The following is a 24,571-nucleotide window of genomic DNA, read 5'->3' as shown; positions in this document are numbered from 1 at the left end:
CATATGCTGTGGCCCTACTACTTTCGCGGAACCTACAGCCAGCATGGTGTAGAGGTGAAGAGCAGGTGCACTCTAATCTGGAGAACTGGGTTTGATTCCCCGCTCTGCCACTTGAGCTGTGGAGGCTTATCTGGGGAACTAGATTAGCTTGTGCACTCCAACACATGCCAGCTGGGTGACCTTGGGCTAGTCACAGTTCTTTGGAGCGTTCTCAGCCCCACCTGCCTCACAGGGTGTTTGTTGTGAGGGGGGGGAGGGAAAGGAGTTTGTAAGCCCCTTTGAGTCTTTTTACAGGAGAGAAAGGGGGGATATAAATCCAACTCTTCTTATTATTATATAATCCTGTTTGATCCCGTGGAGTCCAGAGACAGACAGAGCGAGAGAGACAGAGAGAGAGACACAGAGAGAGAGAGACAGAGAGAGAGACACACACAGAGAGATTTTTGTGTCCCCCTTCATTTGCCATTCTGCTTCCAGGAAACAGTCTGCAATCAGAAAATATTATGCAAATGCATGTGTATTTACATAATGGCCTGGGTTTGAATAATTCATTTTGCTTCTGTGAATCAGACACGGAAATGATTTGATCTGTTTGTGGCATGAATAGGGGTACCGTAGGCGAGCAGAGGAAAGGAACGGGCAACGTGGTGGTGTTTCCGGGCTTCAGTCTTGAACTAATGAGGGCTAGAAGCCAGCTTTTTAAAGATAAACAGTGTGGTTTTTAGGAACTGCAACACTACGCCATTTGTGCTTATGCCTTGGGATGTATACTTTCACCATCTCCGAATTCCTCATTCTCCGAGGCAACTCCTTCTTTCCATAATTTTGATTTTATTATTTCCAAAACTGTTTCCCGCCCCACCTTTTCAGAATCTGTAGGCCCAACGGGTCTGAAATTTTGGTCAGTGGAGAGTATTGAGTACACACAACCATTCCCCTAGAATATATACTGTGCTATCTCCAACGTCCCCCCATGATGCCCTGATTTCAAGGGTGTTTGTCCCTGATTTAATACTTCCGTTGCACCCTTGACAGTTCTGGGGTTAAGAAGGAGACGTCTGATTTGGCAAACTGGCTCATCTGGTTGTGGTGGGTTTTCTGGGCTGTGTGGCCGTGGTCTGGTAGATCTTGTTCCCGACCTTTCGCCTGCATCTGTGGCTGGCATCTTCAGAGGGGTATCGCAGAGAGAAGTGTGTTACACACTGTGTCCAGTGACAGACTTATCTCTGTGACACCCCTCTGAAGATGCCAGCCGCAGATGCAGGTGAAACATTAGGGACAAGCTCTACCAGACCACGGCCACACAGCCCAGAAAACCCGCCACAACCAGTTGAATCCGGCCGTGAAAGCCTTCAACAATAAACTGGTTCATGCTTCAGTTCAGAGCTTTACTGGGGAAGAACATGTCAGACTTCAACTGGGCGGTATTGGATTCACAATAGGATCAAGGGTCATAGCATATTTTAATTATAAAAAATAAAGTCCCTAAATGCTCAATCTTCATTATAGTACCTCATGATTATTTTCTTTACAGGGCAGTTTCAGCTTCCAGAGTGGGGGCAACAGCCAAAACAACAGCCTTATGAACTGTGCCTCTCATCCAGGGGTCTTCAAACTATGGCCCTCCAGATGTTCATGGACTACAGTTCCCATCAGCCCCTGCCAGCATGGCCAAATGGTAGGGCTCATGGGAATTGTAGTCTATGAACATCTGGAGGGCCATAGTTTGAAGACCCCTGCTAAAGAACAATGTACCATTATTAGAACCTCTCTTTCGGAAAGCACACTTGGTATTGCTCTTTGCCACTTCCAAAAGTTCCCTTCTCACAAATTTATTATTTTTTTCCCCCCGAAACATATTCCTGAAGACAGCAGGAGTGATGGAAATTTGTTCCGACACACAGTTCTGTTGTCACGAAAAGCTAGGAACAAACTCGGTGCGGAATTGCATTTTCTGCTTATGATGGGCAGGGATCCCAATGACATGAACAATCCATTAGGTGAGAAAATTACAAACGGGTGGCAAATCTACAGCTGTGACATTCTCGTATAATAAACAGGTTTTCAAGTCTGCTAAATTGCTAGGGACCGGCAAGGAACGGGCTCCGCGTTCCACTGAGCTATATGGGTGGATGAAGACAGGTTTTTAGGTTAGGCCTCAAATAAGATTTTAGGTTAGGCGCAGTGGTGGGATCCAAATTTTTTAGTAACGGGTTCCCATGGTGGTGGGATTCAAACTGTGGCGTAGTGCCAATGGGGCTGGGCGGGGCACGACGGGGGCGTGGCCGGGCATTCCAGGGCGGGGCTGTGGCAAGGACGCAGCTGCTGCGGTGGTCCTTGGATGGAAAACGAATGCACGCAGGCGCAGGCTGCCACGCACGCCGGTGCACCTCCTGCTAGACTGCTTCAAGTTCTGCGCGCTACTGCTGAGAGGAGGGGCGTAACTAAGGCAAAAATCGCGTGGCAAAATCACCAATTAGTAACCCCCTCTCGGCACACACAAATAGTTAGTAACCTACTCTCGGGAACCTGTGAGAACCTGCTGGATCCCACCTCTGGTTAGGCGTCAAGATCAAAAATATGGTGGCAAAGGCATGGTACTTGGAGTTGTAGAATCTGGAAGTTTAAACCAACCACCAGGAAGTTCTGAACCACATTAGAATCATTGAGCCACACATAGAATCATAGAGTCATAGAATCATAGAGCCACACAGCTCGGAAAACCCACCAGAACCAATAGAATCATAGAGTTGGAAGAGACTCCAAGAGCCATCAAGTCCAAACATTATGTAGGCTGCTCCCCACAATTCTGCCGAGTTGCAACAAGATGGGCTACTAATGTGAGAATTGCTAACAACAGCATCTAGAGTTCTGGATTTGGGCTGCGTGACATTCACCCAGTCACTATCTCCCAGCCTAACCTACCTCAAAGGATTGTTGTAAGCGAAAAAAAGTTATTCCACTTTAAGCAGGAAAAGGAGGATACCATAAGTGGTCGGAAGATTCTAGTACTGTGGTAACAACTGGATGAGTTGGTTTTTCTGAAGGGGATCGACAAAATCATGGAGGCCAGATCTGTCCACAGCTACTAGCCAGGATACTTCAACACAGTTTCCACGTGCAGATGCAGTTAACCTCTGAATAGCCGACAATTGCAGCGCATTCATCCCTTGATTGTGTGTGCAGTTCTCAGAGATAACCACTGTTGGAAAAAAACAGTGCTGGAGTAAATAGCCCTTGGCCTGATCTAGTCAATGAGTGCCTGCATGTTTTGGTTCTGGGCCTCCCATAAACCACCTCAAAAACTTGGAATTCTGCTTCTACTTCCCACCCTATTTCCATCCCCTAGGGTTGCCACTCTAGGATTGAGAACTCCCTGGAGATTTGGGGGGAGGAGCCTGGGAGGGTGGTGGGAGGGGACTCAGCAGGGTATAAAGCCATAGAGTCCACCATCCAAAGCGGCCCTTTTCTCCTTGGAAACTGGTCTCTATCATCTGGGGATCAGTTAATGCCAGGAGATCTCCAGGTAGCACCTGGAGCAGACTCCACACCTTCTGGGCAGGTAGCACCTGGAGCAGACTCCACACCTTCTGGGCAGAAGGAGTGATGGAAGAGCTCTGTCTCATTCTCCAAGTACCATTAAAAGAACCAGAACCCAGCCCTCCTACCTTTTAATTTGAGAAATGACATTGTGGGCTGAGGGAAATATGGGGTTGTCGTCGTTCCTAGTCAGACTGCGCAGCCAAGTTCTCTCCCATTTGGACGGAGCATATATACTATACTACAGAAAGTGGAAACTGGGGTGGCATGTCTTTCTTACCCACAGTGTGGTGTAGTGGTTAAGAGCAGGTGGATTCTGATCTAGAGAACCAGGTTTGATTCCCCACTCCTCCACCCGAGTGGCAGAGGCTTATCTGCTGAACCAGATGTGTTTCTACATTCCTACATTCCTGCTGGGTGACCTTGGGCTAGTCACAGTTCTTGCTCTCAGCCCCACCTACCTCACAAGGTGTCTGTTGTGGGGGGAGGAAGGGAAAGGAGCTTGTAAGCCACCTTGAGTCTCCTTACAGGAGAAAGATGGGGTATAAATCCAAACTTTCCTTCCTTCCTTCCTTCCTTCCTTCCTTCCTTCCTTCCTTCCTTCCTTCCTTCCTTCCTTCCTTCCTTCCTCTCGCCCCCCTCTCTCTTGGTGACCTATATGGTTTATGTGTCTTCTTTACTCTGACAACAGTTTTGTGAGGTAGTTCAAGGCTGCAAGAGATGGGTGTGAGGTTACCACTTGAACTTCATGGCAAAGTTTTATCTCTGGTTATTTGACTGTAAACAGTAAACTTTTGGGCTTATGTTACTCTCTAACATAAGATGAGTAAAATGAGATAATGGGGTGTGCGTGAAGCTTGGATTTGGTTCTATTATTTTTTAAAAAAACTTGTCTTGATTCTATAATTACAGGGATTAAAAGAAGTGATTGTCGAAGGCTTTCGCAGCCGGAATCACTAGGGTGTTGTGGGTTTTCTGGGTTGCATGGCCGTGTTCCAGTAGCGTTTTCTCCTGCAGGCGAAACGTCAGGAGAAAATGCGACTGGAACATGGCCATACAGTCTGGAAAACCCACAACACCCTTAAAGCAAGTTGTTTTTAAATCAACCTGATAGTAATTTTTATTAGTTTCAAGGGGGAACACATTTGAGGTATAATTCCTCATCTGCTATAAAGATATTTGAACCTGAAACAGTAGTTCTCTGTACACGTGCAAGGATGAACTGATACTTCATGATCACTGATCTGTTTCTAAAATTTCCCAACTGTGCATATGTATATGTGCTTGCTCTTCATTATTATGGGGTGGGTAACAGCCTGTTGCCCCTCTATTATAAGCCTAACCCGTCTTTGCTGCTGACCCCCTAGCTGGCCATTATGATAGGTGTGTCCATCTGCTCCTAGTCCCTGCCCTCTTTGCCTGACAATGGGTATTGTCAAAATCATTGTTCCTGTATAGCAGATGCAGTTCCAAAGAATAAAATAGCTTTTGCAAACACAGGGCCAGGTCTTATAGAGAATTAGAAGCTCCCCCATAAAGCCACTGAAAACAGTGGTGGGAAGTAGAAACACAGTGCACAGAAACATCAGTGGGTACCTTCTGTTTGGCATGAATATGGGCTAAGCGTTCTGGCTGGTCTAGGTCCCTGTCAGACACACTTGCTGAATCATTCTCTCTTCCGCCCACCTCCTGAGGAAATTAAAGCAGATCTCGAGGCGCCAAAATATCCATTAGGCTGGAAGGTTTCCAACGGCTCCTACATGTCAGAAATAATTTTGTTCCAGTTCAGAACATTTACACGCAGGCAATGGTTTGGGCTGGATCCTGGTAAGGAAAATTCCAAGCTCTATAACTTGGAATTAACTCGGAATCGACAAGTCAATAAACTAGAGCTGTCAGTTACAAGTCAATAAACTAGAGCTGCCAATTACAAGTTTAATTGCATGTATTTTAACTGTTTGATTACCTCTGCATAAACTTTCATAGGGACAAAACAGTCCTGACGGGAAAAATAGCCTCCTTTCCTTTAAAAAAAATGAAATAGGCTCCTGTTCCCATCTGAGAAGAGGTATTCCTTCCATTGTGATGGAGGAGGAAGAATGCCTGTCTAAGAAAGCACCTGCTACTTTCAGATTTGTAACTCTTTGCATTAAACATAATTAACTGGGACGTGCACTTAAAAGGTCTGTGGATTGATAAATCTAACCTTCGAGTGGAAGGGCACTGCTGACATTGGAGGGCAAATGAACAAGTGAATGAGTGGATATGAGGACAGATCTTGCTTTGTTGCAGGCCCTGGTTGGAGACTGTCTTTGGGCAAGAAAAGGTTTGCCTCCCATTGCCTGTGAGAAGAGCATCATTTTCCAGCATGGGTCACTGGTTGTCAATGATGTGTTCAGCCAGTTGGAGCTGAGCGCCATATTTTAATGTTCTAAGCTTGTTGTTTGGAGAGGAGACGTCTGAGGGGGGATATGATTGAAGTCTATAAAATTATGCATGGGGTAGAAAATGTTGACAGAGAGACATTTTTCTCTCTTTCTCACAATGCTAGAACCAGGGGGCATTCATTGAAAATGCTGGGGGGAAGAATTAGGACTAATAAAAGGAAACACTTCTTCACGCAACGTGTGATGGGTGTTTGGAATATGCTGCTACAGGAGGTGGTGATGGCCACTAACCTGGATAGCTTTAAAAGGGGCTTGGACAGATTTATGGAGGAGAAGTCAATCTCTGGCTACCAATCTTGATCCTCCTTGATCTCAGATTGCAAATGCCTTAGCAGACCAGGTGCTCAGGAGCAGCAGCAGCAGAAGGCCATTGCTTTCACCTCCTGCCTGTGAGCTCCCAAAGGCACCTGGTGGGCCACTGCGAGTAGCAGAGTGCTGGACTAGATGGACTCTGGTCTGATCCAGCAGGCTAGTTCTTATGTTCTTATGTTGTAACCTGCCTAGAGCCCTTTGGGGATTGGGCGGGATATAAATCCAATAAATAAATAAATTAATAAAATAAATAAATAAACTGACTCAAATAAATAAATGCCAAAGAACCCAAGACCCTTTCCAGGAAATGAATTGAAATGAGGGGGGGCAGGGGGGCTGATAGAAGGAGCATCACACTGTTTGACATCCGATGGAAAGGCAGTTGTGTGTCAGCTTGTGGCAAAATCTGGAGCTTTGTGACACCCGCATCCCCCGCAACGTCGGGAGTTAGTGTCAGGCGGAGACAAAATATGCTGAACCCCTCATTTCTATTCATGACTCATTGCAGAGGGCACAGAAGTCTTTATGATAACCAACTCTGAAACACACACAAACATTTTCATTCCCGACTGGGTACGTGTCAGCCGGGGCTCTCAACAAACACAAGTGTGTTTATTTTGCATTATTTATTTATAAACCCCCTGAGCACCTTTCTAGCCTGAATCCGGTGCCTGGAGTGGCACGCAACGCCATTAAAACCCAAAGCCCAGTGCACCCGCGATTAAAACACACCAGCAGAAAACAAAACAAGCAAGTGTCGCCATTTAGACACAGCAGAAACGACCGAGAAACCAATCCAGTTCACAGCTCATGAAAGGAGGACTAACGTGTCAAAAGACTGGGGAAAACAGAAATAGTTTCCAAAGGGCTGCTGTAGAAACAGTCCTGCTGCAGCTACCGTGTTTCCCCGAAAACAAGACAATGTCTTATATTAATTTTTATTATTTATTTATTTATGGGATTTTTATACCGCCCAACCCCCGAATGGCTCTGGGCGGTGCACAACACAGATTCCACATACAAAATATACAGACAAAAACCCCATTAAATTAAAATTTAGATTTAAATTTAAAATTTTAAAACACAGCGGTAGATTCAATAAAAAATGGTGTCAGCAATAACCCCAATTAAACCCTCCCAAAGGGGGGGAAACAGGACAAGAATAAGTCCCCTAGATGAAAGGGGGACTCTGAACCAGAGGAATAGAAGGGGCACCTTGATCAGCGGCTGGACACTCCGAAAGCCCGGTGGAACAACTCAGTCTTACAGGCCCTCCCAAAGATGCGCTATGTCTTATTTTCAGGGGATGTCTTATTTTTCCACTCCACAGCTGCATGCTCTGGTTGACGGGCATGCTTCCAAACAAAAACTTTGCTGTGTCTTATTTTCGGGGGATGCTTTATATTGAGCACTTCAGCAAAACCTCTACTACGTCTTATTTTCAGGAGATGTCTTCTTTTCGGGGAAACAGGGTATATGAACAGGCAAAGTACAGGAAACAGGTACATTTTCTCTAGTAAGGCAAATATCAGCTCCAGGAAACTGTCAAGGGGCCTTTCCCCACTTACTGTTTGCAGTGCGCTACCCGCAGCGCAAGTCATTTCTGGCGCGGGGTCATGTTCCCCACTGCCCCGGGCTCTGTGCGGGGTCATGAAAGGTGCCGTTTTATCAGCGCCAGAAATGACTCGCGCTGAGGGGGCGGGAGAGTGGCAGAGTTGGGGCAGCTGCGTTGTCACCGCCCGGACTCGTGGGGAGCGCCGCTGGACCCTGCACTATTTGGGCAGAGTAGCACGCAGCAAACAGTAAGTGGGGAAAGGGCCAAGATAAGGGAAACAGTGTGCATGTTGTTGGGGGACGTATCAAGACCCCCACCTACTATTTTCCAACAGAAAACACTCAGGTGACCTCTCAGGGGTTCTGTTTGGTCCTTGATGCTAGAAGAAGAAGACTTCAGAGCATCACCTGATGATCTTAAGATGTGCACCTGGCATGGGCATATATCAGAGGCTGGGCTTCCACCAGTATGTACTGCCCAGATTATTTTTAACAATGGCTTTCCTGGCTCAGTTATGTGGGTATTTATGTGGCAATAAATTTCAGGGAAATCAACAGGGATTATTACTCTTAAATAGGTTAAAGAAGGTGGTTGACAGCTAATTATACACCTTTGCCTGTTCAGCAAATTGTGCAAACAGAGATCTCTTTTCAACTATGTTTTTTTGTGTGGGTTTCCCCCACAACATGCCTAGGGTTACCTATTAACCAGAGTGCAAACTTGGCTTTGCCTGCTACTGGGCCTTTAACAGCCGTTTGGCCAGCAGAGATCAGCGGGCGAAGCTTTTGGGAGCATGGAGTCGGATAGACACCATCACCTGCTACTGTCTGCTGATGTTTTTTTAAACACAGGAACAGGGGTGTGATGTTGGCAACCTTGCACGGGCCAGCTTATTTTGGCATTCCTTAGTGGCACTTCCCCCCTCCCCAAGATTATACATGCCCCCGCAAAATTAAAAGTATCTATGTGGGACACACATCTGGTTGTGTGCAAATTTGGAGGGATGAAAAAGTGTTGGTTCACATGTACACATACACCTGCCCCTGTGCAAAGGACAGCTGTGAAAAAAAAAAGAGAAATTTGTGTTGCAAATCAGTTTTCTCTCCATCAAGCTACCCTGGCTGTAAGTTTGTCGAGTTGTAAATAACACAGCAAGTTCTCTGTCAGACGGTGTATTAATTGCTACCAAAATCTGCTATAAAATACTGCCTGGTCCAAAAATCTCTTCAGTTTTAACCTGAGAGAGTAGAGGTCTGCAGAAACATATTTTTTTTGGCCTAGGTGAGACTTTAAATTCATTTTATTTTTATTTATTTGATTTATGAGCTGACCTCTCCCGAGGGGCTCAGGGCGATGTACAACAAGGAATACTATGCAAAACTTATATACTATACAGAACTCATATATTTTGGGGAAAAGGTTTCAACCTCTGATTTGGGGTAGTCCTGGCTCCACATAGCAACCCTGGACTTTCTTGGTGGTCTCCCATCCAAGTACTAACTGGTCCAATGCTGCTTAGAAGAAGAAGAAGAGTTTGGATTTATATCCCCCCTTTCTCTCCTGCAGGAGACTCAAAGGGGCTTACAATCTCCTTGCCCTTCCCCCCCTGTGAGGTAGGTGGGGCTGAGAGAGCTCCGAGAAGCTGTGACTAGCCCAAGGTCACCCAGCTGGCGTGTGTGGGAGTGTGCAGGCTAATCTGAATTCCCCAGATACCGGTAAGCCTCCGTAGCTCAGGCGGCAGGGCTGGGAATCAAACCCGGGTACACGAGCTCTTAACCTCCTACACCACTGCTGCTCCTTAGCTTCTCAGATATTAGATCGGACTGGTCTGGGCTGTCCAGGTCAGGGAATTAAACGTCTGTAACAAGAGTAAACAATCCACTGGCATGGTTTGTCAACTGGCCGAGAGGACCATTTCATGCAGCACACGGGGCTGATTCTCCCCATGAGAGACTAAGGAAAGTCCAGAGGTGGGATCCAGCAGGTTCTCACAGGTTCCCGAGAGTAGGTTACTAATTATTTGTGTGTGCTGAGAGGGGGTTACTAATGGGTGATTTTGCCACGTGATTTTTGCCTTAGTTATGCCCCTCCTCTCAGCAGTAGCGCACAGAACTTGAAGCAGTCTAGCAGGAGGTGCACTGGGGTACGTGGCAGCCTGTGCCTGCGTGCATTCGTTTTCCACCCAAGGACCGGCGCAGCAGCTGCATCCTTGCCACAGCCCCGCCTAGGAATGCCCCGCCCCCAGAATGGCCGGCCACGCTCCCATCGTGCCCTGCCCAGCCCCATTGACGCTACGCCACAGTTTGAATCCCACCACCATGGGAACCTGTTACTAAAATTTTTGGATCCCACCACTGGGATCTGGCAGTGCCAGCTGGCATCTTATATGTCCCACCTGCTACCCCTTTGCTGGTATGCCAACGTCTTCTGAGGTAAATGCAGAAGGGAACACTTTGGTCAAAAGTTAACTGGTGGTGAGGATGGAAAATGCCGTCAAGTCACAGCTTGTGACCCGTAGGGTTTTCAAGGCAAGAGATGTTTGCCTACCTCTGCGTGGGGTGAGAGAGTTTTTTAAGAGAACTGTGACGGGCCCAAGGTCATCCAGCAAGCTTTGTGAGGAGGAGTGGAGAATCTAACCGGGTTCTCTAGATTATAGTCTGCCACTCTTAATCACCACACCACACTGGCTCTAAAATGCTACCTACCCCTCTGCAAAACTAGCAGCCGTGGTGTGGGGGTGGCTTTGGACTGGAGCTGCAGTGTTATGCAAGCTCTCCATTCTCCCCTGCGCCTTTCCCTCCAGAGTGAATCAACCCTTTGGAGGAGCTATTTATACCTGACAGGCAGGAGATATCCAACATCTCTGGTTTGTCCCTCCAAAACAATGCTTCCCATCCAACATGGCGCTCGAGAGTCATGGCCCCAGCTGATGCGCTTCCAACCTTCTCCTCCAAAATAGGTTCTCTGGAGCAGAAGATGGCTCAAAAGAGCCCAGGAGGAGGCACCTTTATATCTTCAGGGAGTCCTCATTCAGAAGCAACTGTCTCTATCATAGAAAGATGGTGGACCCTACCAACATGTTGTGGTGTCATTCCCTGACACCGTGGCAGCCATTTTGTGGTCGGCCATGCGACTCCCAGCTGTGCCAGCCATTTGGTGCTGGGGCCAACTACCTCTTCTAAAAATTCCAAATGTGTCCCCTGTCTCAACAAGTTTTGGGACACCTGCTCTAAGAATTAACTTCTAAAAACTTGCAAGAGAGAGAGAGAGAGAGAGAGAGAGAGAGAGAGTTGAACCCTGAGCTGAAGCAAATTATGCTGACAGAATTTGAAGAAGACGTTCCAAAAGATATCAGGATAGAAGAAGAAGTGTTCGAATTTACACCAGTGGTGGGATCCAAAAATTTTAATAACAGGTTCCGATGGTGGTGGGATTCAAACAGCGGCGCCGCCGCACACACGCACCTCCAGTCCCTATTGGGCAGGGAGGTTGCTTTAGTAACCCCTTCTCGGCACTCAGAAAAAATTAGTAACCACTTCTAGAGAAGGGGTGAGAACTGGTTGGATCCCACCTCTGATTTACTGGTTGGATCCCACCGCTGAGCAGCAGTGGCGTAGTGGCTAAGAGCAGGTGCACTCTGATCTGGAGGAACCGGGTTTGATTCCCAGCTCTGCTGCCGGAGTTGTGGAGGCTTATCTGGGGAATTCAGATTAGCCTATGGACTCCCACACATGCCAGCTGGGTGACCTTGGGCTAGTCACAGCTTTCCGGAGCTCTCTCAGCCCCACTTGCCTCACAGAGTGTTTGTTGTGAGGGGGGAAGGGCAAGGAGATTGTAAGCCCCTTTGAGTCTCCTATAGGAGAGAAAGGGGGGGATATAAATCCAAACTCTTCTTCTTCCTTTCTTTCCTGTAAGGAGACTCAAGGCGGTTTACAAACTCCTTCCCCTTCCTCCCCCCATAACAGACATCTTGTGAGGTTGGTGGGTCTGAGAGAGTTCAGAGAGAACTGTGACTAGCCAAAGGTCACTCAGTAGGAATGTAGGAGTGGGGAAACAAGTTTGGTTCACCAGTTAAGGGTCTGCTGCTCATGCGGAGGAATGGGGAGTCAAACCCTGTTCTCCAGATTAGAGTCCACCTTCTCTCAACCACTACACCACAGGTGTCAAACTCGCGGCCCTCCAGATTTTATGGACTACAGTTCCCATCGTCCCCTGCCAGCATGATGCTGGCAGGGGATGATAAGAACTGTAGTCCATAACATCTGGAGGGCAGCGAGTTTGACACCTGTGCACTACACCATGCTGGCTATTTTTGAGGCTGAACAATCTGGAGAGGAATCTCAGCAGGATATAATGCCAGAGTCTACCCTCCAAAGCCACCATTTTCTTCAGGGGACCTGATCCTTGTAGTCCAAAGATCAATTGTAATTCTGGAAGATCTCCAATCCCCACCTGAAGGCTGAAATCCCTCCATTGGAAGAATGATTCATTAGGGACAGGTACCAGAAACTAGGGTCTGCCCCTGAGAAATAGCGAAAACTGGAGCTTATGTGTACTCCTCAGGTTCTCCTCTGAACTCCTGCATGGAGGGGAAAGTGGCAGCTGTCAAATGTCTGCCTGTCACCATGCAGCTGTGAGAAGCAGAGAAAGGCACTGACGGGAAAAGGGGGAAGCTGGCAGCAGTAACCGAGGGGCAACATCGACTCCCTTCTCCTTTCTGCTTTTTGCAGAAGGATGAATTCAAAGCCTACGATTCTAGGTTATATCTCAGCATCCGTCCCGGCCACCTCCGGCTCCGTCTTTGTCCTCACATTTTTAAAAAGCTGTTAAAACCAGAGTGAGGCTTTGATCCATCTTTGGAACACCACAGGAGATGGAAGTGCAAAGACATAGGCCAAAATCTCTAGCCAGAGGGGAAAAAGAAATAAGATAAGTGCAAGTCAGAAGCGACCAGGCTAAGGAATCAAATCTTTCCTTCCCCCCAGCAAGGGTGGAATCAGCTCCTTCAGAGTCTTCCTCCCTCCGCTCTTCTGGAAACATCTGCCAGACCCAGAGAATTGAGCTGTTCCACCCCCATTTTCTTAAAATAGCTCCAAAGAATCTCTGGGTTGTTATTCTGGAGGGTGTGTGTGTGATGGGGGGAATTGAAATGCCATCCTGTTATTAGGCTGATTTTAATGTTTATATCTTTTGTATTGTGTTTATGCTGTTGTATTTTATTAGGTTTATATATGTAAGCCGCCTTGGGAGATTAACGGGGTAAAAATGCAAAATCTAAATGAATAAATAACAAAAAAACCCCCCTGTGGTACGATTCTGAGGGAAAACCCCTGGGGCATATTTACAAAGGATGGTTAATTGCAGGTGAGTTGGGGCGGGCCATATTTTGGCTAAACTTTGGTACTCTTGTGTGTCATTAAGAAGAGTTATTTACTCCGGGTATTTTTTAAAAATGATTCGTGTATAATATCTTCCGCCGCCCCGGATACCACCTGAGCCACAGTATGTCACCCCCCCACCCATTAATATTGTAAACACCTTCTACTATCATATCAGAAAACTGTGTGTAGGGGCAAATTAGATGTTATGGTGACCCACACCGTCTGAGTCATGCTGTACTCTTGCAAAGCAAGAGTGGGGGGAAATTTACAACCCAGCGTTGAAAGGGGGGTGGTAAACTTTTCCCTCCTTTTTTATTCCCCCCAAATTGCTTTCCCACAGCTGTTTTTATCCTGACAAGGGTTACTTAGAATATTGGCGGGAAAAACACAGCTGGAGTACAAAGCAGGGGGGGGGGGGGTTGTGAGGGGGAGAATTCAGTCCCTCATCCTGTCCACCCATGTTGTGCTTTAAATTTAGGTGCCATTTCTTCAGTACCATTTTTATCCCCCCCTCCTTCCTCCAAGAAGTGAAAGTGTTCCCTCTGTCGTGATACCTTCACAACAGTCCTGTAAGGAACGAGAGCAAATGGTCCAAGATCACCCAGGGAGCTGCTTGGCCATTGCCCAGAGGCTAGTGTAAAAACTATAACCACTAAACCATGCTGGTCACCACTTCAGGGCTACCTCACTAGGGGGAGGTCACAAAACTTCTGGGGATGGGGATCCTCCCCAGCCAATTTATATAGGTGTGGGGTCAGTGAGACCACAGCCAATAAACATGGGTTTAGAACGGAAAACAACTTGATATGGTGGTGGAGGGGGCAGTGGTGGGATCCAAAAATTTTAGCAACAGTTTCCCATGGTGGTGGGATTCAAACTGTGGCGTAGCGCCAATGGGGCTGGGCGGGGCATGACAGGGGCGTGGCCGGGCACCCGGGGGGCGGGGCATTCCTGGGGCGGGGCTGTGGCAAGGACGCAGCTGCTGCGCCGGTCCTTGGGCGGGAAATGAATGCACGCAGGCACAGGCTGCCACGCACACCGGTGCACCTCCCGCTAGACTGCTTCATGTTCTGTGTGCTACTGCTGAGAGGAGGGGCGTAACTAAGGCAAAAATCACGTGGCAAAATCACCAATTAGTAACCCCCTCTCGGCACACACAACTAATTAGTAACCTACTCTCGGGAACCTGTGAGAACCTGCTGGATCCCACCTCGGGGGTGGGGGGGACTTTGCACAGATCCCACCCCTAAAACAAGTCTGTCCCATGTTATTTCCCCCAAAACCAGTTTTTTTGAGAATCACACTATTTGTGAGTTGGTTGTAGCCACTTGGAAGCGAACAGCTGGGAGGTGCTTTATTCGCCTCCATTTTCCTTTTTAAAAATTTTTGCGGCTTACATCTGCGTAGCCACGCGGGTGCAAATGGTCATATAGTGAGACATCAGCATGGCTGTGGGGGTTCACTTGTGCATGCCTACGTAGCTATGCATTGGTGGGAAGTAAATTTTTCAAAAGACGTTTTTCCATGCGAGGGCATGAAGGCAAACTGGATTGGTTCTGGTGGGTTTTCCGGGCTGTGTGGCCGTGGTCTGGTGGATCTTGTTCCTAACGTTTCACCTGCACAGTGTGTAACAGACTTCCCTCTGAGATACGCCTCTGAAGATGCCAGCCACAGATGCAGGCGAAACATTAGGAACAAGATCCACCAGACCACGGCCACACAGCCCGGAAAACCCACCACGACCAGTTGAATCCGGCTGTGAAAGCCTTCGACAATACAGCAAACTGGATTGTTTCCGTAGGCTCCAATTGCAGCCTGCATGGGTGGATATGAACGCGAAAACAGGAAAACGGGTTACTTTATCCTGGCTGCAACCCGCTATACGTTTGCTGGGCGGAAAGGGCTACAGAGACAGAACTGCCATCTTGGCGTAGTGGTTAAGAGCAGGTGCATTCTAATCTGGAGAACCGAGTTTAATTCCCCGCTCTGCCACTTGAACTGTGGAGGCTTATCTGGTGAACCGGATTAGCTTGTGCACTCCAACAGATGCCAGCTGGGTGACCTTGGGCTAGTCATAGTTCTTCAGAGCTCTCTCAGCCCCAGCCACCGCACAGGGTGTTTGTTGGGGTGGGGGGAGGGAAAGGGGATTGTAAACCCTTTTGAGTCTCCTTATGGGAGAGAAAGGGGAGATATAAATCCAAACTCTTCTTTTTCCGGTGCTCAGTCCCCCTATCACTCAAACCCATATTTCATAGAGTGTCCTGGCTTCAATACTCATTTAAAGCCACCCAACGCTCTGCCGTAATTACAGACAGGGTAATAAAAAGATGGATTTTATCCCTCTCTCTTCCCTACAGGACCATTCAATGACTGCTAATGGGTGGAGTGGGGATTTTCCTCCATGCTAGTGATTGTGAGGGTAGAACCAGACTGTTGTCATTCCAGATGCACAAATCCTGAGTATGTAGACATTATCGACTTCACTGCCTTCCCGGAGAAATAAGAATTACTTTTCTTCTTTATACTCTAACCCTAAGGCGTTATTGCTTTCCGTGCAGATCTGGTTTACCCAACCCCCACTTTCCCCCTAGTCTTGTGAAAGTTGTTTATTAAGGTCACATAAAAGAAATTTGCTAGCTCAGTGCTCTTTAAGCTAGCATCCCACGCTTTGTGTAAGTTAACAACCTGTTTCTTTTCTCTTTTTTTTCCCATGCAGGGGGATTGGAAAACAGGGCCTTCAGTGTTTAGGTAAGAGCTTTCTTCAAATTTTCCTCTTTGGGCAGATTTCCTTTTCTGCTGTTTAGAGAACCCCGTGCTGCGAAAGAATAATAATTGTACATAACACTTAGCATTTGCATCGCACTTCAGGGTGTTGTTCACGTCCATGTTCTTGCGGGAAGGTTTTTGACGACCCTGTAAGGTTGGTCGGTGTTATTGTTCCTACCAGCTTGTAGATTATGGGGCAGGGCTGAAAGAGAAGTAGTTTAATTCCATAGCTAAGGCAGAATTCAAACTGTAGGCTTCCTGCTCCGCTACACAGTACATTAGTCACATTGTCTAAAAATGAATATGAGGTAGCAGTGAATGAAAACTATTCTAATTTTATGACAGAAAGACTGGGAGCAGACTCATGTTTACTTAAAAGCCACTCCATCTGTCCTATAAGTCTCTGTCACACAGGGATTGGCCCTAGCAACTCAGTGTTTGTATAAAATATTATACTTTATGTATGCTTAGAGGCACTCTCCAACCAACTGGCAAGTTAGATAAGTTAGATAAGAATTCTGGGTTGATACTCCAGTGCGTGCTTATGACATATACAGGTGCATCACAACAGGTGTGGCTTCAGCAAGTGTGACTTTTTCCTAAGCAAGAGACGGGGAAACTACACCCATGGGATTTCTGTTGGTTATATGGCTTTTAAAGTTACACAGCCAGTCTCGAGGAATGGAGGAGAAGAGAACGGTATTGTTAAGAATGGAGGAGAAGAGAACGGTATTGTTAAGAATGGAGGAGAAGAGAACGGTATTGTTAAGAATGGAGGAGAAGAAAACGGTATTGTTAAGAATGGAGGAGAAAAGAACGGTATTGTTAAGAATGGAGGAGAAAAGAACAGTATTGTTAAGAATGGAGGAGAAGAGAACGGTATTGTTAAGAATGGAGGAGAAGAGAACTGTATTGTTAAGAAGAGAACGGTATTGTTAAAAAGAAGAGAGGGTTATCATGATCCAGATAAAATTAATGAAAGGGTGACAATGGACCAGGAACAAGGACACTGTTGGTGTGTGTCAGGACTCCTGGGCTGCCAGCTGACTCAGAAACACTCCGCTTGGCCTGCTCTTGTGCCTTTCAAAGAAAGTGGCAACACAGAATAATGCACTTTCAATCCACTCTCACAATTGTTTGCAAGTGGATTTTGCTCTTCCGCACAGTAAACTCCAGCTGCAAAGTGAATTGAAAGTGGATTGAAAGTGCATTATTCTGCATGTGCGGAAGGGACCAGGGAGAGGGAGGGGAGAGGAGCTAAATGCAGTCAACTATGCATTGCTGTGAAAAGGGCCCTTTAGAGGAGCAGCAGTGGCATAGGAGGCTAAGAGCTCATGTATCTAATCTGGAGGAACCGGGTTTGATTCCCAGCTCTGCCACTTTGAGCTGTGGAGGCTTATCTGGGGAATTCAGAATAGCCTGTACACTCCCACACACGCCAGCTGGGTGACCTTGGGCTAGTCACAGCTTCTCGGAGCTCTCTCAGCCCCACCTACCTCACAGGGTGTTTGTTGTGAGGGGGAAGGCAAGGGGATTGTAAGCCCCTTGGAGTCTCCTGCAGGAGAGAAAGGGGGATATAAATCCAAACTCCTCCTCCTCCTCCTCCTCCTCCTCCTCCTCCTCCTCCTCCTTCTTCTTCTACTTCTTCTTCTTTATGATGGAGTATTCACGAGCTGGCCACCTTAGAGAAGAATTACAACAGATGAGTTACTTCAGAGATGGCTGGAGTAAAGCTGGAGTTCAGGCCTCTTGGGTTCTTTGGAGGAAAGCTGGGTTGTTCAGGGGGGCTGGGAAAGATTGCTTCTAATCTCCCTAATTCCCTTCTTAATCAGGCAGTTCACACAATCGGCCCCTGAGCCAAGTTTATTGTTTCGCTGAACTAGATTCTTTCATCTATTTTAGGGCTGTGAAATCTCTCTCTTCTTTCCCTTGCATTTCATATACACTTCAGCATCTTTAGCTACCTGTGTACCTGGCACATCTTTCCAGATTTACCTTCTCTTTTGCACCTGCTCACACTCACCTGACCATTCCCTCCCAATCTATTTTATTTACACAGTCCACCTGACGGCATTCTTAAGAATTATTGTTAAATATGTGCTTGTTAATGCAGAAGAATTTGTGTACCACGCGTGCAACGTTATGCCCTACTTCTACTTGAGAGCACAGCGTGGTGCAGTGGTTAAGAGCAGTAGTTAAGAGCACCGGGTTTGATTCCCCTCTTCCACTTGAGCTGTGGAGGCTTATCTGGTGATCCAGATTAGACTGTGCACTCCAACATGGCAACTGGGTGACCTTGAGCTAGTCACAGTTCTTTGGAGCTGTCTCCACCCCACCCCCATCACAGGGTATTTGTTGTGGGGGCGGGGGGGGGGGAAGGGAAAAGAGATTGTAAGCCCCTTTGAGTCTCCTTGCAGGAGAGAAAGGGGGGATATAAATTCAAACTCCCTTCCTCCTCCTCCTCCTCCTCTGCCTATTCCTGCCTCTTCTTCCTCCTCCTCCTCCTCTCTTCCTCTTCGTCTTCCTCTTCCTCTTCCTCCCTCCTCCTCCTCCTCCTCCTCCTCCTCCTCCTCCTCCTCCTCCTCCTCCTCCTCCTTCTTCTTTTTTCTTCTTTCTTCTTCTTCTTCTTCTTCTTCTCCTTCTTTCTTTCTTCTCCTTCTTCTTCCCCCTCTTCTTCTTCTTCTTCTCCTTTTTCTCCTTCTTCTTCTTCTTCTTCTTCTTCTTCTTCTTCTTCTTCTCCATCTTCTTCTTCTTCTTCTCCTCCTCCTCCTCCTCCTCCTCCTCCTCCTCCTCCTCCTCCTCAAGTTGTGGGGCACACTTGATTGACCGTGGCTCTCAGCATGTATCCCAGGCATGTCTGGAGACATGTGTTTCCCCCTTTACATTTTGGGCATTCCAAAAGCAAATAGTAATGGAAGACTGACTTGTACTGCTGCAAAAAGCATTTTTCCTCCCACTCTTATGAAACAAACTGAGCATCCAGCACATGTAACTACCTGAATTGTTTGTTCCTGCAGAACGCCCCGCCCCTACAAAATGCTACACTTTATTCTCCCGTGGAAATGGATGTGTGTTTGTGAAACTGCAATTTATGGAGCGTCTCTGATAGCGTCATCTTGGGAAGTTGTTATTTTTCTCTTTCCTAGATGTTAGCGATGGAGGCTGTGAGCTTCTGTGAAACAGTGGATGAGGGAAGAACAGAACTGAGTCCAGAGGCACCTTAGAGACCGACCAGAGTTTGAGGATATAAGCTTTTGAGAGTCAAAGTTCCCTTTGTCACAAAGGCATAGCCGTTGAGATCTTTGAGTCTTTTGAAGCCCGTCAGGAGATGGGAGGGGTGTTGTAAGGAATGTTTGCAAAGGATCGGGTATAGGGTCTTCTCATCCTTTCCCCCTTGCTCCCCACAAGTTGCTTTTCTCTTTAAGGGGGAAGAGATAAAGGTACTGCTTTACCCCCTTTAGAGAAAAGTACCCCAGTGGATTTGTATGTCAGCAGAAAAGCTAAGAGAAGGGAAACGGTTGCGAAGCACTCCCCTCCTGTTGGTCCTCGCAGGAGACTGTAGTCTCCATGGTCGCCTTTGAAAGAGGGAAAATAAGTGTGTGTAGGGAGAGGAACTATACTTATTTTGCCCCTTATTTACACACTCCTTGTGCTGAACCTCTCACAGTTGTCATCACACACACACACACACACACACACACACACACACACACACACACACACACACACACAGAGAGAGAGAGAGAGAGAGAGAGAGAGAGAGAGAGAGAGATGTAGACACAAGCATGGGCTCTCTCTATCATGTATTCCTCGCTCTTGCATACACACTGTTCTGTCTTACGCACATCCAGGCCTGCATGAAGACCTTCTCTGGCAAATATACGTTTGGTCACATCTGCATGTTTACATTGTTGGAGCAGGTGCATACTCTCTTGGGAAATCCCTTCTTTCTTGAGTTGTACTTCAGAAGATTCTTGCTTGCAAGTTGACACTTACACGTTTATATACCTGGAGAGGTATTGGCATGCCCCTAGCCCCTTGCAACAGTATTCTCTTTCTTTGAGAGCCAGCGTGGTATAGTGGTTAAGAGCAGGTGGATTCTAATCTGGAGAACCGAGTTTGATTCCCCACTCCTCCACCTGAGTGGCAGAGGCTTATCTGGTGAACCAGAAGTCTTTCTGCACTCCTACATTCCTACTGGGTGACTTTGGGCTAGTCACAGTTCTCTCTGAACTCTCTCAGCTCCACCTACCTCACCAGGTGTCTGTTCTGGGGAGAGGAAGGGAGCTTGTAAGCCGCCTTGAGTCTCCTTACAGAGGAGAAAGGTGGTGTATATGTCCAAACCTCCCTCCCTCCCTCCCTCCCTCCCTCCCTCCCTTCCTTCCTTCCTCCCTTCCTCCCTCCCTCCCTCCCTCCCTTTGCTTGCTTTCTTGCTTGCCTTCTTATACTCTCTCTCTCTCTCTCTCTCTCTCTCACACACACACACACACACACACACACACACACACACACACACACACACACACACACACACACACAGAGCTGCTGTAAGTTTCCAACGGGCAGCTGGTAAGGCCAGGGTCTCCCCCTCCCTCTCCAACTTTATTACGTTCTGGGAAACACATCCTCAGCGATCTGTGTCCAGACCTGCTCGTTGCTAAGAGACCACAATATCGGCTGCCATAGAGATCGCTAAGCAACCTCTCTTCTCTCTCCAGTTCTATCCACACCTGCCAATCAACTGCTGTCCCAGTTCATATTCACCTGTTCCCTGCTGCGCGTCCTTCAACCTGAGAATTCTTGTCCCACCCGCCCACTGCGTGTCCTAACTTCTCAGGTCCCTCTTCTATCCTGGAGAACCCAGGAGTCCCAGACCATGCATGTTCAGATGTATCCAACTGCATGCTTAGATGCTTCCCCCAGGTGTTGTAAATATCCTCCCGCCGCCCCCCCCACCTCAGTCCCTTCACATGAGATTTCTCTTGCACACGCTGGACCACGGCTCACGCAGGGTAAAGGCTCAGTTGGCAGATCCGTTGCCATAGGAACCCATAGACATTTCCAGAAGTGACTGAGCAAGGGAGAGAGATTGGGGAGTCGTTTTTGCCAACTGGCCAGGAAAACAAAACAAAAAACAACCCCACGTTCTTGGCCTGCTGTTTGTGTCCCTGCAGACGTAATCAACCGACTCTTTTGGCAGGCGTGGAGAGAAAGAGGGTTGCCAAAACCTGGCATCGGATGCTGCGCTCTTAACAACCGCTTTGCGGGCCGCCGTCAGTCGGCAACGATGTTTATCTCCTGAAAAATGTCACCTGTTAATTTCTGCCGACCGAGCAGCTTGCTGAAGGCAAAGCTGCGAGGGGGGGTGGAGAAGCTGGCCAACCCCCCAGGAGAGATGGCATCACCAGCTAATTACGGTGGCATGAAAGGCCGGTGCCAGAACTGGTCACCTTACTAGGGGAGCGGGTAGGAAGCAGGACTTCTTCTGGGTTTTCCAGAAGAGGACTTTAATCTAGCAGGTAACAGAAGGATATGCTGGAGGGTGTGACCCTTTCCTTGGAGGGGTGTGAGAAGGGAAACGCATGAAAAAAAACTGATTCAAGCAAACTACAGATGCTCAGTGCCAGGACTCCGGGGTTCTTTCCGAGGATGCCTGAGCCAAACCTCCCCTGCCCCTCCCACTCGGTCCTATCCCCTCCCCCGCTGTGCTGGGTACTTATGGATTCGTCCCCCGCCTGTTGCCATGGAGATCCATCTTCCAAATCTCAGGCCTGGAGATGCTGAAGGCAGGAGGGAAAAAGGAGAAGGGAGAGGAGAGCAAAGTCACCCCCCCTCAACCCTCCCTCATGGATGGGTCCCCTTCTCTCCGTCCTGAGGAATCCCATTCTGTGAAGTCCGGCTGCTTGGGGTGGGGGTGAGAAGACATAAATTGGTAGCCCAGGTTCGTGCCCAGGATCGACAGTCACTGTGGCATCCAGATGGTTCAAAGTGTAGGCATCCCTTCACCCCCACCCCTGCTTTACCATTTTGTGGCAGGTTTAGAACGAGAGGACGCAGAAAGTGAGTAAGGAAAAGAATGGGTGGTAGTTACTCCAGATTCTTCTTTAATAATATATATTTTTTATTTTCTCACATAAAAAACACACTGCTGCACAATCACCAACAATAACAAACAAATAGCAAAGAAAAAAAACACATTAAAAGATAGTACAATTACGATGACTTCCAGCTCTCTCTTCTTTGATTGAAAATTAACTCTAGATTCATGCATACGATTTTAAAAAAAAGGGGGGGAGTTCATTTAGTTTTTGTTTTACGAATATTCTCTGCTGTTGTCTTTTAGCTGTCAGATCCCGTTACTTCTTCTCTATTTGAAAAGGTTTTTGAAAGGTATTCTATGAAAGGTTTCCAGTTTTCTAAAACGTTGTCCATATTATTGTCCCTGAATAGAGACATCAGTTTTGCCATTTCTGCATATTCTGTGACTTTCAGAATACAGTCTTTCTTTGCTGGTATTTTATTATCTCTCCATTTTTGTGCATACAGAGACCTTGCTACAGTAATCAAATACATAAAGAGTGTTCTGTATTGATTTGGAATATCTTCTCCCATGAGTCCCGACAGAAAAGCCTCTGGTTTCTTCTCAGATGTTGTCTTCAGATTCTGTTGTATTTCTTTTAATATCATGTCCCAGAAGGATTTAGCTTCTTTCCAGATTCACCACGTATAAAAAAGACCCATCTTGCTGCTGGCATTTCCAACACTTATCAGACATACCTTTATACATCTTTGCCAAAAAAAAATTGGCATCAAATACCATCTGTATATCATTTTATAATAATTTTCTTTCAAGCTATAACATGCTGTGAACTTTAAATCTTTCTTTCACGGTTTCTCCCACTGTTCCATCTGAATGTTACCAACATTTCTGTCCCATTTAATCATAACAGATGTGACCAACTCATCTTCTGTATTCCATTTCAATAACATCTTATACATTTTAGTAATAAGTTTATCATCATTTGTACATGGATTACATTCAAACTCTTATTTGTGTGGTAAAACCTGTATTTTTTTTATGATCAGCTCTAAATGTATCTAAAAGTTGATATTCATGGAACCAGTTTTTAACTATTTCTTTTAGATTGCTCATAGGTTGAAGTTCACAATTGTCAGGTTGGAAGTTCAGAAGTTTTCTTGCATATTTACATATTTTCTTGTAAAAGCTTCTGCTGGGGACCACCGTAATGGAGTTACACTTGCTATAAACGTTTTATATTTTGACCAGATCCACAAAAGACTTCTTCTAACATAATGATTAGAAAAGTCTTTATACATTTCCCCTTATCATATCGCAAATATGCATGCCTTCCAAATCTTCTGTCAAAACCCTCTAGATTAAGGTGACCAGCCGTCCCGATTTTCGCGGGACACTCACGCTTTTGCGTAATGTGTCCCGCGTCCTGCCGGGCTTTGACATTGTCCCGATTAGGCAATGTGCTCCTGTGGCCGCGTGCGCGCTGAAACAGGGAAGCGCCCCAGAAGGCAGTGCGGCAGCGCGCACGCGGCCGCAGGAGCACACTGCCTTTTGCGGCAGCGCTCCCCGTCAGGAAACAGCGCGGCAGCGCAGGAGGAGCGCTTTTCAATAGTAAAAATCTGGTCACCTTACTCTAGATCCCAAATCCTGCTGTTCTTTAACATCACCCATTCCCTTATCCATACCACTGTGGCAGCTTTAAATTTGGCAACCAGAAACCCGCTCTCTTCTTCGCATCCTGAATATTTTTATATTTAATTCTTGGTTTCGTACCCTGCCAAATAAAGTTACTTATACAGTGGAACCTCGGTTTTCGTCACCTTCGGATTTCGTTGGATTCGGTTTTCGCCGATTCTTTTGGCGAAAATCTTACCTCGGTTTTCGCCGTCTGCTTCGCTTTTTGTTGATTTTCGCCAGCGTGCGTGTGCTAAAATTGCAGCAAAAACTGGCGACCCCCTGCTGCTCCAATCCTTGTCAATGGGAGCCTCGGGTTTTCGTCGTTTTCAGTTTTCGCCAGGGTTCCCCAGATGAATTGATGACGAAAACCGAGGTTCCACTGTAGTTACTCCTGATTATTGAACATGGAGTACCCAGGTATGATTGTCTGTCTTGGGCTACCAGAGGTCTGAGGCAGAGGTGGTCCGAGCCCAGTTCTTTCCAGTAAATAATGCCTAATATTTATTTCTTTTCCTCCATGTTCTTCCTTTCTTCCCCTGTTTTTCACTTTCCCACTTCTCCCTTGCCTACTATATCTGTACACACAGAGCCAGCGTGGTGTAGTGGTTAAGAGCAGGTGCGCACCATTCTGGAGAACCGGGTTTGAGAGAAGGGGGGGGATATAAATCCAAACTACTACTACTACTACTACTACTACTACTACTACTACTACTACTACTACTACTACTACTACTTCCTCTTCCTCTTCCTCTTCCTCTTCCTCTTCCTCCTCCTCCTCCTCCTCCTCCTCCTCCTCCTGGTTCCTTTTTAATCTCCGTCATTTTTCTTCTCTTAACATGCTCTCTCCCTACCTTTC

The 24,571-nt window shown here is 47.0% G+C and overlaps 1 protein-coding gene across 1 annotated transcript in view; it reads left to right on the top strand.

Annotated features, from left to right (window-relative positions):
- The window catches only part of PRKCG (protein kinase C gamma), a 58,260-nt gene that overhangs the window by 2,292 nt on the left and 31,397 nt on the right, over positions 1 to 24,571 (top strand). Inside the window, exon 2 of the mRNA XM_048517058.1 lies at positions 15,952 to 15,983. Coding sequence (XP_048373015.1) covers positions 15,952 to 15,983 — 32 coding nt within the window. The remainder of the gene's footprint in view (positions 1 to 15,951; positions 15,984 to 24,571) is intronic.

Source organism: Sphaerodactylus townsendi, linkage group LG15, assembly GCF_021028975.2.
Source record: "Sphaerodactylus townsendi isolate TG3544 linkage group LG15, MPM_Stown_v2.3, whole genome shotgun sequence".
In the NCBI taxonomy this organism is placed as follows: Eukaryota; Metazoa; Chordata; class Lepidosauria; order Squamata; family Sphaerodactylidae; genus Sphaerodactylus; species Sphaerodactylus townsendi.
The sequence above is the reverse complement of the archived record's forward strand: the minus strand, read 5'-3'. Positions and strand labels throughout refer to the sequence as shown.